The following is a 14,924-nucleotide window of genomic DNA, read 5'->3' as shown; positions in this document are numbered from 1 at the left end:
GAGTTGAGATAAGAAAGATAAAGCTGCAGTCCCCCCCCCCCCCGGGATAAAGGTGGGGGAACTCACCATGAAGTTTGTTTGCTCATTTATTGCCGGCCCAGTCACAGTGCCCCCCCCCCACTCCCCGCCAAGGTAGTGGCTAAATGTAAGATGTAACTAATAAACTCAAGCAGACAATGATCTGGATTATAAATGGCCACCACTTTATTGATTGCAGATTATAGATTATAGATTATAGTCTATAGATTATAGATTATGGATTTTTGGCTCAGGTATTAAGTGTCTATCCGTTCCAGCCCCCTCCCCCAGAAATGAAATAATTTTTAAATGGTAAGGTAACTCAGTTCCCCTGAGTTCCTGCTAACAGATTGAGATTGAATCCTGACAAGACAGAAGTACTGTTTCTGGGGGACAGGAGGCGGGCAGGTGTGGAGGACTCCCTGGTCCTGAATGGGGTACCTGTGCCCCTGAAGGACCAGGTGCGCAGCATGGGAGTCATTTTGGACTCACAGCTGTCCATGGAGGCACAGGTTAAATCCGTGTCCAGGGCAGCTGTGTACCAGCTCCATCTGGTACGCAGGCTGAGACCCTATCTGCCTGTGGACTGCCTCGCCGGAGTGGAGCATGCTCTGGTTATCTCCCGCTTGGACTACTGCAATGCACTCTACGTGGGGCTACCTTTGAAGGTGACCCGGAAACTACAACTAATCCAGAACGCAGCAGCCAGACTGGTGACAGGGAGCGGCCACCGAGACCATATAACACCGGTCTTGAAAGACCTACATTGGCTCCCAGTACGTTTCCGAGCACAATTCAAAGTGTTGGTGCTGACCTTTAAAGCCCTAAACGGCCTCGGTCACTGAGGTCCAGCTCTGAGGGCCTTCTGGCGGTTCCCCCACTGCGAGAAGCCAAGTTACAGGGAACCAGGCAGAGGGCCTTCTCGGTGGTGGCACCCACCCTGTGGAACGCCCTCCCACCAGATGTCAAAGAGAACAACAACTACCAGACTTTTAGAAGACATCTGAAGGCAGCCCTGTTTAGGGATGATTTTAATGTTTGATGTATCATAGTATTTTAATATTCTTTTGGAAGCCGCCCAGAGTGGCTGGGGAAGCCCAGCCAGATGGGCGGGATATAAATAATAAATTATTATTATTATTATTATTATTATTATTATTATTATTATTATTACTAAAGGGGGAAAAAACACTCCTGTAAAGCACTTCGGGAGATTGAAATGTGCTACGGAAATGATGGCGAAGACCAGCTAGTGTCCAGCATGTGGCAATTGGCTAGTTGTGGTCAGTGCTCACTCAGCTTCTGGGTGGCCATTAATTGCTATGGCACAGGGAGCTTTTGCGGGGAAAGCATATGGCGGCTGCCTGGGCCACCAGTCAAGGAACAGTGTTCTCCCGCATTCCTTAATACAGGGACCGAACCTGCAGCTGCCCGTCTGTCTGATTAAGCTTCCTTGTGATGCTATTGGCCTTCCTCTGCACCCTAACCAAGAGGAAGGGAAGCTTTTTGAACCTGAGGGCCACATCACCTTCTGGGAAAGCTTCCAAGGGCCGTGAGAGGCAAAAGGGGGCGAAATAACAAATGCAAGCTTTTAACTTCATGCGGTAGGCCGGTTTCTACGCACATTTGCACGCACACACTCCGCCCATGCAAGCAAATAATAATAATAATAATAATAATAATAATAATAATAATAATAATTTATTTATACCCTGCCCATCTGGTTGGGTTTCCCCAGCCACGGCTCCCAGCAAAATATTAAAATACAATAATTCATCAAACATTAAAAGCTTCCCTAAACAGGGCTGCCTTCAGATGTCTTCTAAAAAACTGGTAGTTGTTTATTTCTTTGACATCTGGTGGAAGGGCATTCCACAGGGCGGGCGCCACCACCGAGAAGGCCCTCTGCCTGGTTCCCTGTAACTTTGCTTCTTGCAGGGAGGGAACCACCAGAAGGCCCTCAGTGCTGGACCTCAGTGTCCAGGCTGAATGATGGGGGTGGAGACGCTCCTTCAGGTATACTGGACCGAGGCCATTTAGGGCTTTAAAGGTCAGCACCAACACTTTGAATTGTGCCCGGAAACATACTGGGAGCCAATGTAGGTCTTTCAGGACTGGTGTTATGTGGTCTTGGTGGCCACTCCCAGTCACCAGTCTAGCTGCCGCATTCTGGATGTAGTTTCCGGGTCACCTTCAAAGGTAGCAAATGGCACCATTGCAGTTGAATGGCACATTCCAGACAGGCAAAAACTCTCAAGGAGAGTGCAAAGCTTGGGGACAGTGGGTGTAGCTAGGGAGGGAATGAGTTGTGCAGAGAGTTCCGAGGGCCAGACAAAGGCTTGGAGGGCCGCCTTTGTCCAAGCCTGCCAGAGGGAAGAGGGAGTCCTGTGTAGACACATTTCCTGCCCAGCATGCATTTGACGCTCATCAGAAGAGAAAGGCATACTCGCACCCACCTAGCAAGGCAAATGGAAAACTGGCAGTTAATAATATTAAAAAACTGAGACTTTCCTAATAGAAGCTATATGGTTTGCTGGTGTTTTTGTTGGAGCAAGGGACAAATGTTTTGCAAAAGGGAGAGAATGTAAGCTTTCTGTAGATCATAAATGGTGCGTGGGGTGTTTGTGATGATCTAGGCATGGTGGAAGTTATAATGTGAGCTAACTGCGGCGAGGAGGAAGGCCACGGCTGTCTCCCAAATTGATCAGCCCCCACAATGTCCTTGCCACATTTCCACCCAGGGGTTGTTTTCATAGCCAGGGGCTCATCTCTGTTTCCCCAAAGAGGCTGAGCACTACAAGGCTAGCCTGAGTAATATCCCATTGGGTCATTTCTTTTCTCTCCCCCCCCCCAAAAAAAAATTCTCCCAGCCCAGATTTATGAGCATCATGAGTATTTTGTAAGAACAAAAATCTCTCCACCCAGCTCCATTAGAAAAAGCAACCCGGGGAGCAAATGAACATTGTTCCTCCATTTGTAATATTTTTCTTTTCTCAAATGTTAGCAAAGCATTGCCTAGGACTTGTTCGCTTACACAGCCAGAAAAGGGTTGTTGTTGTTTTTCCCTTAAGAGGCATAACTTTAATCACTTGTGTCATTCATCCTCTGGGGCCGATGCAATTATGCATGTGGGTGTTTGATAGAGATATATATATACAGTGGTACCTCGGGTTAAGTACTTAATTCGTTCCGGAGGTCTGTTCTTAACCTGAAGCACCACTTTAGCTAATGGGGCCTCCCGCTGCCGCCGCACCGCTGGAGCACGATTTTTGTTCTTATCCTGAAGCAAAGTTCTTAACCTGAAGCACTGTTTCTGGGTTAGCGGAGTCTGTAACCTGAAGCGTATGTAACCTGAAGCATATGTAACCCGAGGTACCAGTGTGTGTGTGTGTGTGTGTGTGTGTGTGTGTGTGTGTATGAACACGCATGCATACATGCACATTGTGTACACACACGTACACAACACACAAGTGATTTTAAACAACAGTAAGGAACTCAAGTCACATTACTAATAAGCTGGACGGCATTATTAATAAATACATTTGGCAAAAGAGAGACAAGAATGGCAATGGGGGCAGGAATGGAGTCATTACTGAGGCTGGATGAATGAATGGCTTTTTGCAGCACAACGTAAGCAAAACAGGTCCTATCTCAAGGAGCTACAAGACATGGATGAGAGAAGCCAGTAGTGGCTGGTCCGTTAGGGCAAACGGGGTAATGCTTCACCAACCTTGGCCAGCCCCTGCCCCACTTTCTAGGAATGGAGGAGAAATTTGATTTTGTTTGCATTTTCATGAGAAACTGCCAAATTAACACTCCAGGTAACTCCAGCAAGGGAGCAATCCAGCGTCCGCCTTGGGCAAAGGAAGGCCACCAGTGACTCTTTTGGAGCTACCAAAAGGATAATTACAATTTGGGAGGGCCATCAAGGTACCACCAGATCAGCTTTTCCCAAACTTGGGTCTCCAGCTGTTTTTTGACTACAATTCCCATGAACCCTGGAGACCCAAGTTTGGAAAACCTTGTACTAGATCCAAGTGTTACATGGACTGGATCTGGCCCTCGGGTTGCCGCTAGAGCACTCCAGGGCTGGCAATTCCTTTGAAAAGGCTCAGAGATGGACAGATCTCCTTTTTCCTTCTTCCCCCGACAGGCTCTCGCTGGAAGGCTATGACGAACCTTGAGAAGCAGCCGTACTATGAGGAGCAGGCGCGCCTCAGCAAGCAGCACCTGGAAAAGTATCCGGATTACAAGTACAAGCCCAGGCCGAAGCGCACGTGCTTAGTGGACGGGAAGAAGCTGCGGATCGGCGAATACAAGGCAATCATGCGCAATCGGCGTCAAGAGATGAGGCAGTATTTCAATGTTGGGTATGGGCCCTTTGTGGCGGATTTCATATACTTAGGTGGAAAGGGTCTGGGGTAGCTCAGTCGATAGAGCATGAGACTCTTAACCTCAGGATCATGGGTTTGAGTCCCATCCTGGGCAAAGAAGTCCTGCATTGCAGGGGTTGGACTAGGTGGCCCTCGTAGTCCCCTTCCGACTCTACCGTTCTATGAGTCTATGTGCATTTTAGCCTTGCAGGTGTTATTAGGCATATAGTGGGAACCTGGAGTTTTCCCAGTGTGGGATGATTGAGAAAAGGGGCCCACAAGTTTGCATCTCTTTTCTCCTGACTTCCAAGGTTGAGGGGTGGCTCAGTCAGTAGAGCATGAGTCTTTGAATCTCAGAGCTGTGGGTTCGAGCCCAACGTTGGGCAAAAGATTGCAGGAGTTTGGATTAGATGAGCCTTGGGATCCCTTCCAATTCTACAGTTCTAATATTTTAAGGTCTGCTTGCCCAACCGCTAGCACATGAGAGCTTTAGCCACTTCAGCTGGAGGGAAGTCAGTTGTGTACACCCACGCTCATCTGACTTTCAGTGCATCACATGCAGTGATGGGCACCAGTGTGGGTAGCTTTAAAAGGATTGGGCAAATTCCTGGAGGCTGAGGCTGAAAAGGGCTACTAGGCACAATGGCTACATTCTGACCCCACAGTCAGAGGCAATATGCCTCTGAATGCCAGTCACCAGGACTGGGAATCGCAAGTGGGGAGAGAGCCCTGTCGCACTCGGGACCTGGGCTTCTCATGGGCTGACCATTGTGAGAACAGGAATTCTGGGTGAGATAAGCCTTTTTGGCCTGATTCAGCAGGGCTCCTCTTACATTCAGGACTCAGTATTTGCAAGTGGTTTGCACGCTTGGTTCTCAGAGGCTGCCCTTACATTCTGTGGGATGAGAAGCAGGCCCTGTAATCAATGACCCCCCTCCTGCTCTTCTTTCTCAGCAAATGCTGTCCACTGGCATACTGCTGCTTCTGAGCACGGAGATTCCATTTAGCTGTTGTGATTGTTAGTAGTCACCGATACAGACCTGTCCCCCTTTGCGAATTTTACTGGTCCCCTCTCAAAGCCATCTAAGCCAGTGCTCATCACCCCATCTTCGTGGCAGTGAACTCCTTTAGTTAATTGCAAGTCGGGCCTGCTACAAAATGTTGCAGTGTGGTGCCTTCCAGTTCAGGGTGCCAGCCAGCTAGCCAAACAGGCCTGCTTTCAAGCTCCACCATTCTGTTCCCATTCCCTTTTCAACTCTATGCAAATGTTCAGTTTCCTCACAGGTAAATGAACACTACAAAGCCCTGACCGCTCTGGCATACCATTTTTACTCAGTTTAGAGCTTTCACTAAGTTTGAAGGCGATGCTCAGAAGCAGGGGACCACCCCGTGGGATTTACGCCCCTGACTATGCAGGGTTCTAAATCATTCAAGGAGCTTCTATGAGGACGAGAGACAAATGTTTTCCATTTTTCCCTCCAAAAGTCACCTTACTGCTTACTCCACATGCTAGTTATATAGCATGTTATATAGAGGAAAGGGTGTGCCTTATAAATAAATATACACTCTTTCTTGTCTTGAATATTCTGGGGAGAAAGAGCAGGCGCTTCATCACTTAATGCACAATTAATATATGGAATTCACCGACACAAGATTTTTTTATGGCTACTGATAGAGGATGGAGGGGAAATTTGATTCAGTATGCATTGACAGCTGGACCAGTCAAATCTGCACTGTCAAAAACAATTTGCAAACCGAAACAAAAATATCCTTTGAAATCTTCACTTATCTAAATTTTGTGATGCAGTTCTTCAACAAAACAGTGTTTGCAAAAATGCATTTATTGGGAGAAGTGTGCATTAAAAATGAAGATATAAGTGAGAAGAATTGGGAAATATGGGGTAATTGCTTGCAAATGAGTGCACATTAGTCAAAATATAAAAATTATTTAATAGGAGAAATTCACACTAAAACATTATAATTTTTCATGAGGATTTTTTTTTTTAAAAAATCCTCATCGCTAGAAAATGTGAACTGAATTTAAGACGGGGGGGGGGGGGGGAATGAGAAACAAAATTGATATATCCTTCTATCTACTTACATAGTGCTGCATCTTTCTGAGTTGATAGAGAACAAATGCCTGGCCGATCCAAAGCTAAGCACTTTTGAGTCCTATTGATTTTTTTTTTCAGCGTAAGAGTTAAGTACAGGTTTAAATCTCTCCTGTTGAAATCAAGGAGACTTAAAACTGCTTAACCAGGGCTGGACTGCGCCCAACGTTTTTGGAACGAGAGCTGGCTGTTTGAGCCTGGTTAATGGATGACAGTAATGATGAACAGAGATGAATCTGTCCAGCTACTGCTAAGTGTCACCAGGCAGTATTTTAAACAGCTACAGTGTGCATTGTAATACTAAGCAGCTCAGCCCAGAAATCTGAGCCGCTTAACCCTGTGGTGTTGGCAAGTCCGGTGATCCCACTGGTAAGCGCGGAAACAAACAGAGGGATGTCAGCCAAACCTTGGCATCAGGAGATTAAAAAGAGAGGGAGGGGAGGACCTTTTGGAGAAAGAATAGGCAGCGACAAAGCCTCCAGAATTCCACTTATCTCGCCAACACTGATGCTTGACAATGTTAGGGCGGGGGAGGGGATTAATCCGCCAATAGTTGAAATGGTATTCAACTTCCTTACTGAGCTAGCCAAATTCTCTCTCTGCTGGGAGTGGCGCAGATACTTTGGGGTTACCAATAGGTGTGCCCCAAATGAGGTCTTTGCAACAAGGTGACATCTTAAAGGCAACTGATTTTGGATTCTCTAAAGGGCATAACGTTTGTCGGAATGTGCAAACGAGGCTACTGCAACCTCATGCTAAATTTGGTGTGCTTAGAACTGATTGCTTTCAGTAGACTGTCTCACGCCTAAATCGGCACAGCGCCAGGCTGTAGGGCGTGAATCCCGATCAGGGGAGACTGGGACTTGCTTCTGAGTAAACTTGGTGAGATTACAGGTGGCAGCTCTTCAGAAATATAGAGGCAACTCCATAGAGCTGCCATGGTTTGTGGCACACAGTGAACTCTGATGTTGCAGGTTTTCAAAGTGTTCCAACCCTATACTCAGAAATTAGCTTCCTAACCACGGCCAGCTGTAACAGATCTAGCTACATGTTGGTGTTGGCTTTGCTGTTGTGGATGCCTGTTTGGTAAAATCCATCCTATGTAATCCAAACTTCCCTTATTTAACCCATGCTAAGTGCAAATTATTTTTACCAGTCCAGACATCTGCATGCTCTTGGAGCCCTACAAAATGGGGGTTTGGTGGGGGAGTATTCTATATGGATTGAAATTGTCTAGACCAGAGCTGCTGGTCTAGTCATTTTCACATTACCTTTGAATTCATTGATACTAAGGGCCTAGGTCTCAGAGATTCTAAACCTGTGACTGGGGCTATCTCACTTTAGATCAGCCTTCAACAACTGCAATTCCCATCGCTGGTGTGGAGCCAGTGTGGTGTAGTGGTTAAGAGCAGTAGTCTCATAATCTGGTGTACTGGGTCCGAGCCTCCGCTCCTCCTCATGCAGCTGCTGGGTGACCTTGGGCTAGTCACACTTCTCTGAAGTCTCTCAGCCTCACTCACCTCACAGAGTGTTTGTTGTGGGGGAGGAAGGGAAAGGAGATTGTTAGCCACTTTGAGACTCCTTCGGGTAGTGATAAAGCGGGGTATCAAATCCAAACTCCTCTTCTTCTCTTCATCGCTTCTGGTTGAGGCTGATTGGAGTTGTAGTCCAAAATGACCTGGAAGGTGAAGCTGTTTTAACCAGTAGGTTGAGGTTCTCATGACTGACAGTTCATCTCTACAAAATCAGTCTCCTCACAGAAATCTAATATTCTCTTAGGGATTCTAGCACTCTATATGCAGGAATTAGTTAAATTTAATTGCACTGAGGAGCATCGCAGTCTATGAAGTGGTTCAACCTGGACTCAGGTTTACCACCTCAGCAAAAACAAGGGCAAACGCAGTAGCTGCTGTTAGAAATTAAAACAACAGGTCTTATCTCCCCTTAGCAAGGCTCCCTCTTCCCCTATCTCACAAGGTTGGTATGGTCATCACCCTGTCTGCTGCTGGCCTGTGGCCCTCGGGCTGAAATAGGTTCCCCACTCCTGTATCCTCTGCCCCAGATAGGCCTCTGTATGTTGCTATAATGCTTGAACAGCCACCTTCTCCTTGAAGGAAAGAAGTGAGAGATTTAGAAATGTGGCAAGGATCGGAGAACTCTGCCAACCCTGCCCCATGGCCTTCCAGGACTGTTCTGAGGCTTATTGTATGCTTGGCATAAATGGCCAGGGCAAGGTTTCACTCTCAGTTAAGCCTGCTCTCCTCCAGAGATTCCTCTCCTGTCTCCCGTGGCAAGGCTTTCCGTTGCAGACGGACACACCTTTGATGACATTACAATGCGGAGCATGTTCTGCACAATATTATCGCAATTGAATTAGCCCATGCTGCAAGGCAACAAAAGGAGCATCAGTGCTAAATCTGTAGGTTTGCAAGGATCCCCCAGAGCTTCTTAGGGAGATAAACACAGCCAGCATTCCAAGATTTGAGGAAGGAATTTAGCAGGCCTAAAATAACCCAGCTCTTTTATGACATTTGCATGTATTTCCAAGCTTTCGGTATCTGAAAAGGAAGGTTTTAAGCAGATGCTTGGCATGGTAGCTTTATGATTTCGCAGAAAAGTTACAAAAAGATGGCCTAGTATGCCTCTCTTGGATGCTCAGAGCCCAGCCACAGTTTTTAAGAACTGACTTAAGGTCTGATTTTATGAAGCTGTCTTTTTAAACTGAGTCAGACAAGTGGATTTGTCTACCTTTATATTGTCTATGCCAGGGGCTGGGGAACTTCTGGCCTAGGGATGGGAGAAGAATTTTTATTAAGTTCGCATTTGCACTCCCCCCCCCCAAAAAAATATGCAAACCAAACACTTCCTTTAAAATTTGCATATCTCCAAACCTTTCAAAGCAATTTTCCAGGCAAGTAACATGTACAAAAAAGCATATACTAGAGTAGTGTATGGATGAAAATTCTTATAGGGAAGTTTTTAATGTTGGCGGTTTTATAAATTGTTAGAAGCTGGCCAGAGTTGCTGGGGCAACCCATCATTGATGATGATGATGATACTATATTTGTGAAAGTGATATACAAGGATGTATATTGGGATAAGCTGCATACAAAAAAAAAGTGTGCTTGGGGAGAAATTTGGTATAAAATGCTGATGGATTTCCATGGGGACTGTTTTAAAGTAAAAGCAGAAAAGTCACAAATGCATGTGGAAATGTGAGGAACTGAAGGCTGGGAAAATGAGAGAAAGTGAAACCAACAACTTTGCCCATCCATACTGTGGCTCTATAGATGCTGTTGGACTCTAACTCCTGCAGGTTCCCCATTCCTGGCAGCAGGTCTGCAATGTCTTGTGATTAAGTTATTCCCAGCCCTGCAGCCTGAGCTCTTATCTAGCTGGAGGTCCTGCATAATGAATCTGGGTGCCTTCTCCCTGCCCCCATGGAAGTGTGTGCTCTACCACTGTGTGGGTCCTCCCCCTGGGATTTGACCTTCTTTTCTGGCAAAGGTTGCAGAACCAGAAATAAGTGTGATCAGTCAATCGCACGGGAAAGTCTTGCACCAGCGCTGTTTCTCAAGGGGCCTTCCAGCGCAATCCATCCCCATCCCTCACAATTCAGGGATGCAAATCTGCATCCTGGGCATTGTGCTGGGGGAAGCACTACTGTTTCCTGATGCCAACACACCATGCATCAATGGATACATCCCTTGAAACGGCCTCGGTCCTGTATACCTGAAGGAGCGTCTCCACCCCCATCATCCAGCCCGGACCCTGAGGTGCAGCGCTGAGGGCCTTCTGGTGGTTCCCTCACTGCGAGGCGTGAGGTTACAGGGAACCAGGCAGAGGGCCTTCTCGGTAGTGGCACCTGCCCTGTGGAACACCCTCCCAACAGATGTCAAGGCAATAAACAACTATTTTACTTTTAAAAGACAGCTGAAGGCAGCCCTGTTTAGGGAAGTTTTTAATGTCTGATGTTGTATTGTTTTTAATATTCGGTGGAAGCCACCCAGAGTGGCTGGGGAGACCCAGACAGATGGGTGTGGTATAAATAAATTGTTGTTGTTGTTGTTGTTGTTGTTGTTGTTGTTGTTGTTGTTGTTGAAATGCAAGCAGCAGGTTCAGGGGTGGTTTTGTCAGCACCATGGCAGGGATGAAGAGAGGGTTAAACTTCCCCTCCACTACCCCCCCCCTTTCCTGAGGCTGCTCAGACTTCCCCATTGCTGCCGTTTACACTTATGCATTAATTACACTAGAGAAATTAATGTTGGTCCTAAGGAAGGAAGTGGGAAAACAAGAGCTCTTATGCCCTATAGGGAATCTTCTTTACTGGGCCCACATGGAGAAACAGCATGCCCATTAGAACTGAAGGAAATGCCAGTGAAGTCAGAGTGAAACAGAGAAATAATGAGTTATATTTGACATCTAAGGCATATCAAACATATGAAGCAATGGCTCCAATATAATGTAATGTTAAAAAAAAATGCATTAAGATTTATAATACATGGGTACAATTATTAAGATATGGCATCTGGGGTCTGTAATTGCACCCCGTGTGGGGTTGTCCTACCCCTAATTCCTTACACATGGACGCTTTCATTCAGTCAAAACTTCTTGGAAGTATGCATTCAACAACAGTACTAAATAGTTAATGTTCCTTACCTTAACTGCTGCATTTGTGCAGTTTCACTGCTGCATTGTTAAATCAGAGTTGTCACCATACTGAGGTCTAATAACTTGAAAGTGCAATGTTTTATTTTCTTCCAGTTTGACTTTCTTGAAGTTTAAAATGATACTAATTAGTGGGGAGATGCTGAACATGTTTTATATCCTTGGAAACATGGCTTTAAGGGGGCCTGCAAGAGAGAGAGGGAGAAGGAAGGGTAATAGCTTGGTGGCAGACCATTGGTTTTGCATGCAGAAGGTCCCAGGTTCAAACTAAAGCATCTCCAGGTAGGCATGGTAATGTCCTGTGCCTAGAAGAGAGAGTTTGGATTTGATACCCCGCCTTTCACTCCCCTTCAGGAGTCTCCAAACATTCTCCTTTCCCTTCCTCCCCCACAACAAACACTCTGTGAGGTGAGTGGGGCTGAGAGACTTCAAAGTGTGACTGGCCCAAGGTCACCCAGCAGCTGCATGTGGAGGAGCGGAGACGCGAACCCGGTTCCCCAGATTACGAGACTACCACTCTTAACCACTACACCACACTGCCTCTCTAAAACCCTGGAGGGTTGCTGCTGGACAATGTAGACAATACTCAGCTGAATGGACCAATGGTCCTATTCAGTAGAGGACAACAGTTGACTATGTTTCTCCACACAGCCACTGACAATCAGGGTAGATAATACTGAACCAGAAGGACTAATTAACTCAGTACAGTGGTATCTCTAGTTGCGAATGGGATCCGTTCCGGAGGCCCATTCGCAACATGAAAAGCCCGCAACCTGAAGCACCGTCTCTGCGCAGGTGCGCGGTGCGATTCGGCGCTTCTGCGCAAAGCGCGATTTAGCACTTCTACGCATGCGCAAGCGGCAAAACCTGGAAGTAACCCTTTCCGGTACTTCCAGGTCACAACCTGAAAAAAGGTAACGTGAAGCAAACGTAACATGAGGTATGACTGTATAAGGTAGCTTCCTTTGTTTATTTCTAAAAGAATGGCTTATGAGGATGCATCCTCCCCTTGTGTCTAACGCTTCCTCATATTGTTTCCCCCCTCCTTCATTGCCAACAGACAGCAAGCACAGATTCCCATTGCGACGGCCGGCGTAGTCTACCCAGGGGCCATTGCCATGGCAGGAATGCCCTCCCCGCACCTGCCCTCGGAGCACTCGAGCGTTTCTAGCAGTCCAGAGCCCGGGATGCCCGTTATCCAGAGCACTTACGGCATCAAAAGCGAGGACACCTCCCACGTCAAGGAGGAGATGCAGACTGACGACATCAACGGCGAAATATACGACGAGTACGATGAAGAGGACGATGACCCCGACGTGGACTACGGCAGCGACAGCGAAAACCACATCGCAGGGCAAGCCAACTGATAGGAGGGGGTCCCAATTCTTGGCGTTGACCTTGGAGGACTTCAGTGGGAAGCCCCAGCTGGTTCCTTAGCCCAGTGGCCAAGCACACAGACTTAAATCCTCACACACTGACTGTTACTTAAAAACTCTTAGTCTTAACTAGTTGGGGGGACATCAGCTGATCAATAGGCATCAGCCCGCATCTGGGGGGGGGGGATAAACTTTTTAAAAGGAAAGCGAAACAAAAAATTTAAAGAGACAAAAAGGCTCAGAGGAAGGAACCGTGACAAGGAAGACAACTCACAAAGACAACAAATATATATATATATAAATATATATATAAAACGGACGGAAATAAGCTATGGGTAATATAATGCCAGTAATTCAGCTGCTATACCCGAGCACTGAAGTCTTACCCGTTCAACCTTTTATTATTATTATTTTTTTCAAAATAAACTTTATGGCTGTTTGTTCTACAATGTTCTAGAAAATTCTCACTCAGGTACACAGTGCCAACAAGTGGCTTGTGAATGTGTTCTGTTGTTTTTGTGCTACAGGTTAAAGGAAAAAAAATAAGATTTGGGGTGGGGTGGGGGGAGGTTGGGGGGGGGAGGTGACGCACCTGACCAGGATGGGGCGGGGGGGCAGAATAGATGATTTTTAAAAACAATTCTTTATACTTCCCCCTCCAACTTTCCCGCCTTTTTCTTTTTCACCCTTCCTCTCCAGAGTCAGGGTTATTATGGCATTTATGCATCTGGCTGGAACGGACCTGGTTTTTTTAGCCCATGTGGCATTGCACATCCTGATTCACAGCAATTGCTACTTGCAGTTGGACCTGTAGGAGTTTGCTTAGGGCCCTTGTGGTTTGCTGCAGTGCAGAATGTTTTCTGTGCAGGCTGCAATAAACCTTTGGGTGGTTTGAGAGATTTGTAGACCATGAATTGAGCTCAAGAGATGCCCAATATGGGACCTTTCATCAACATATCATCATCATCATTATTTATTGGATGTCTTACCTGCCCAGGTCCCAGGACAGGTTACACCCATATAAAAATACAATATTAAAATCCTTTAAAACAACAATGCTCTCCCACTGACTTACGTCCTTCCCTTCCACCAAAATACATTAACCCAGTCCCCTAAAAATGCAAGCACTTGTTATATCTTGGTTTAACAACTTCCTTATTAATCTACACACATCCTTAAATGGGTCATGCCAGTCACCAATAGCCAGTTAGCCTGAGCACCTGAGCATCTGGGAGACGCATGTGCCCTTGTCCCAATCCAATATCTGCTTGACCTTGATGGATGTGCACGAGAGCATGTTGCCACATGGGCTGCAGTGGGAATACTCTTTATTTCTGCTACCACCACCCCAGCCAATCACCCCCTTCCTTTCTAGACAGGGCCTCCTTCCACCAATTGCACACCAGACGTAGTCTCTGAGCAAGTGCCAAATTTGTACTCACATGCTGAACAACTTCCATTTCATGTTTTCTTTCCCAGTTGGTCGTCTTTTCTTTATTTCTTTCATCTCGTCTTCGGTCTAAAGTTAGGACAGTGTTGTGTCTTAGACAATCTGTTGAAGAACCTGATTACCAGCAGCTGGTGAGGTTAGATTTTTCTTTCTTTAATTAATTTTCTATTAAAAAAAAAAACACAAGTTAAAGGAAACTGTAGGTGCTGTTCTCAGGTGAAAAAGAGAGAAAGAGAGAGAGAGAGAGAAAAAACAAGAGATTTAGAGGGGGGAAATATTTTATGAATCGTGGACTTGTGTGTTTAGGTGGATGTGGGTGTTTATGGTACTAATAAGAATAACCTTCAGAGAATTGTTGGGGTGGAGCAAAAGTAAATCAATGGATGATTTCCCAAATGACTGAGTCTGTATGACACCCTGAATTTACACATCATGTTGGTGCTACATGTAATAGATTTCCATTGTTTGCATATGAAGTGTGGCACTGAAGAATGTGAAGCATTAATTTCCTAGGTCAAGTATTGGGGAGGAAAGGGTGAGGATGTCCAATGTCATGTGTTCAGAGACTTTCAGCTCCAGATCTGCATCAACCATAAGGTGGAGGCTGAGATGAAATCTTGCTTGGGGGTGAAATCTTGAGTGAGCTATGAAAATAATTCCCGTGATATATGAATGATTGACCCAAAATGTGTGACCCATCTTCCCATGCCCGTGCACCCAGATTTGGACTCAGATTGGGCAAGGTATTCCTCACAGTTTGTCATTCCACATAGTCCCATCCCTCGTGATGGAAAGTGCACTACTACACTGCCATGGGCATGAATGTCTGCAGTGGGCCTTTGTGTATCAATAGCTGTTCCAGTCATGGCGCTGCAACATTGCCGTAGTGTCACTGGGACATTGCTTTGGGACTGCAGGGAGATTCCAA

The 14,924-nt window shown here is 46.1% G+C and overlaps 1 protein-coding gene and 1 long non-coding RNA gene across 13 annotated transcripts in view; one reads left to right on the top strand and one right to left on the bottom strand.

Annotated features, from left to right (window-relative positions):
• The window catches only part of SOX5 (SRY-box transcription factor 5), a 767,649-nt gene extending 754,654 nt beyond the window's left edge, over positions 1–12,995 (top strand). For 11 of the 12 annotated variants that reach the window (XM_081879778.1, XM_081879776.1, XM_081879777.1 and 8 more), the window contains 2 exons: positions 4,172–4,388; positions 12,231–12,995. In XM_081879778.1, coding sequence (XP_081735904.1) covers positions 4,172–4,388; positions 12,231–12,537 — 524 coding nt within the window. In that variant the 3' untranslated portion in view covers positions 12,538–12,995. The remainder of the gene's footprint in view (positions 1–4,171; positions 4,389–12,230) is intronic. The other variant, XM_081879772.1, reaches the window with a different exon arrangement.
• The window catches only part of LOC309352041, an 802,957-nt gene that overhangs the window by 780,571 nt on the left and 7,462 nt on the right, over positions 1–14,924 (bottom strand). The gene's annotated exons all lie outside the window — the stretch shown is intronic.

Source organism: Podarcis erhardii, assembly GCF_964252035.2.
Source record: "Podarcis erhardii genome assembly, chromosome: 10".
Taxonomy (NCBI): domain Eukaryota; kingdom Metazoa; phylum Chordata; class Lepidosauria; order Squamata; family Lacertidae; genus Podarcis; species Podarcis erhardii.
The sequence above is the reverse complement of the archived record's forward strand: the minus strand, read 5'-3'. Positions and strand labels throughout refer to the sequence as shown.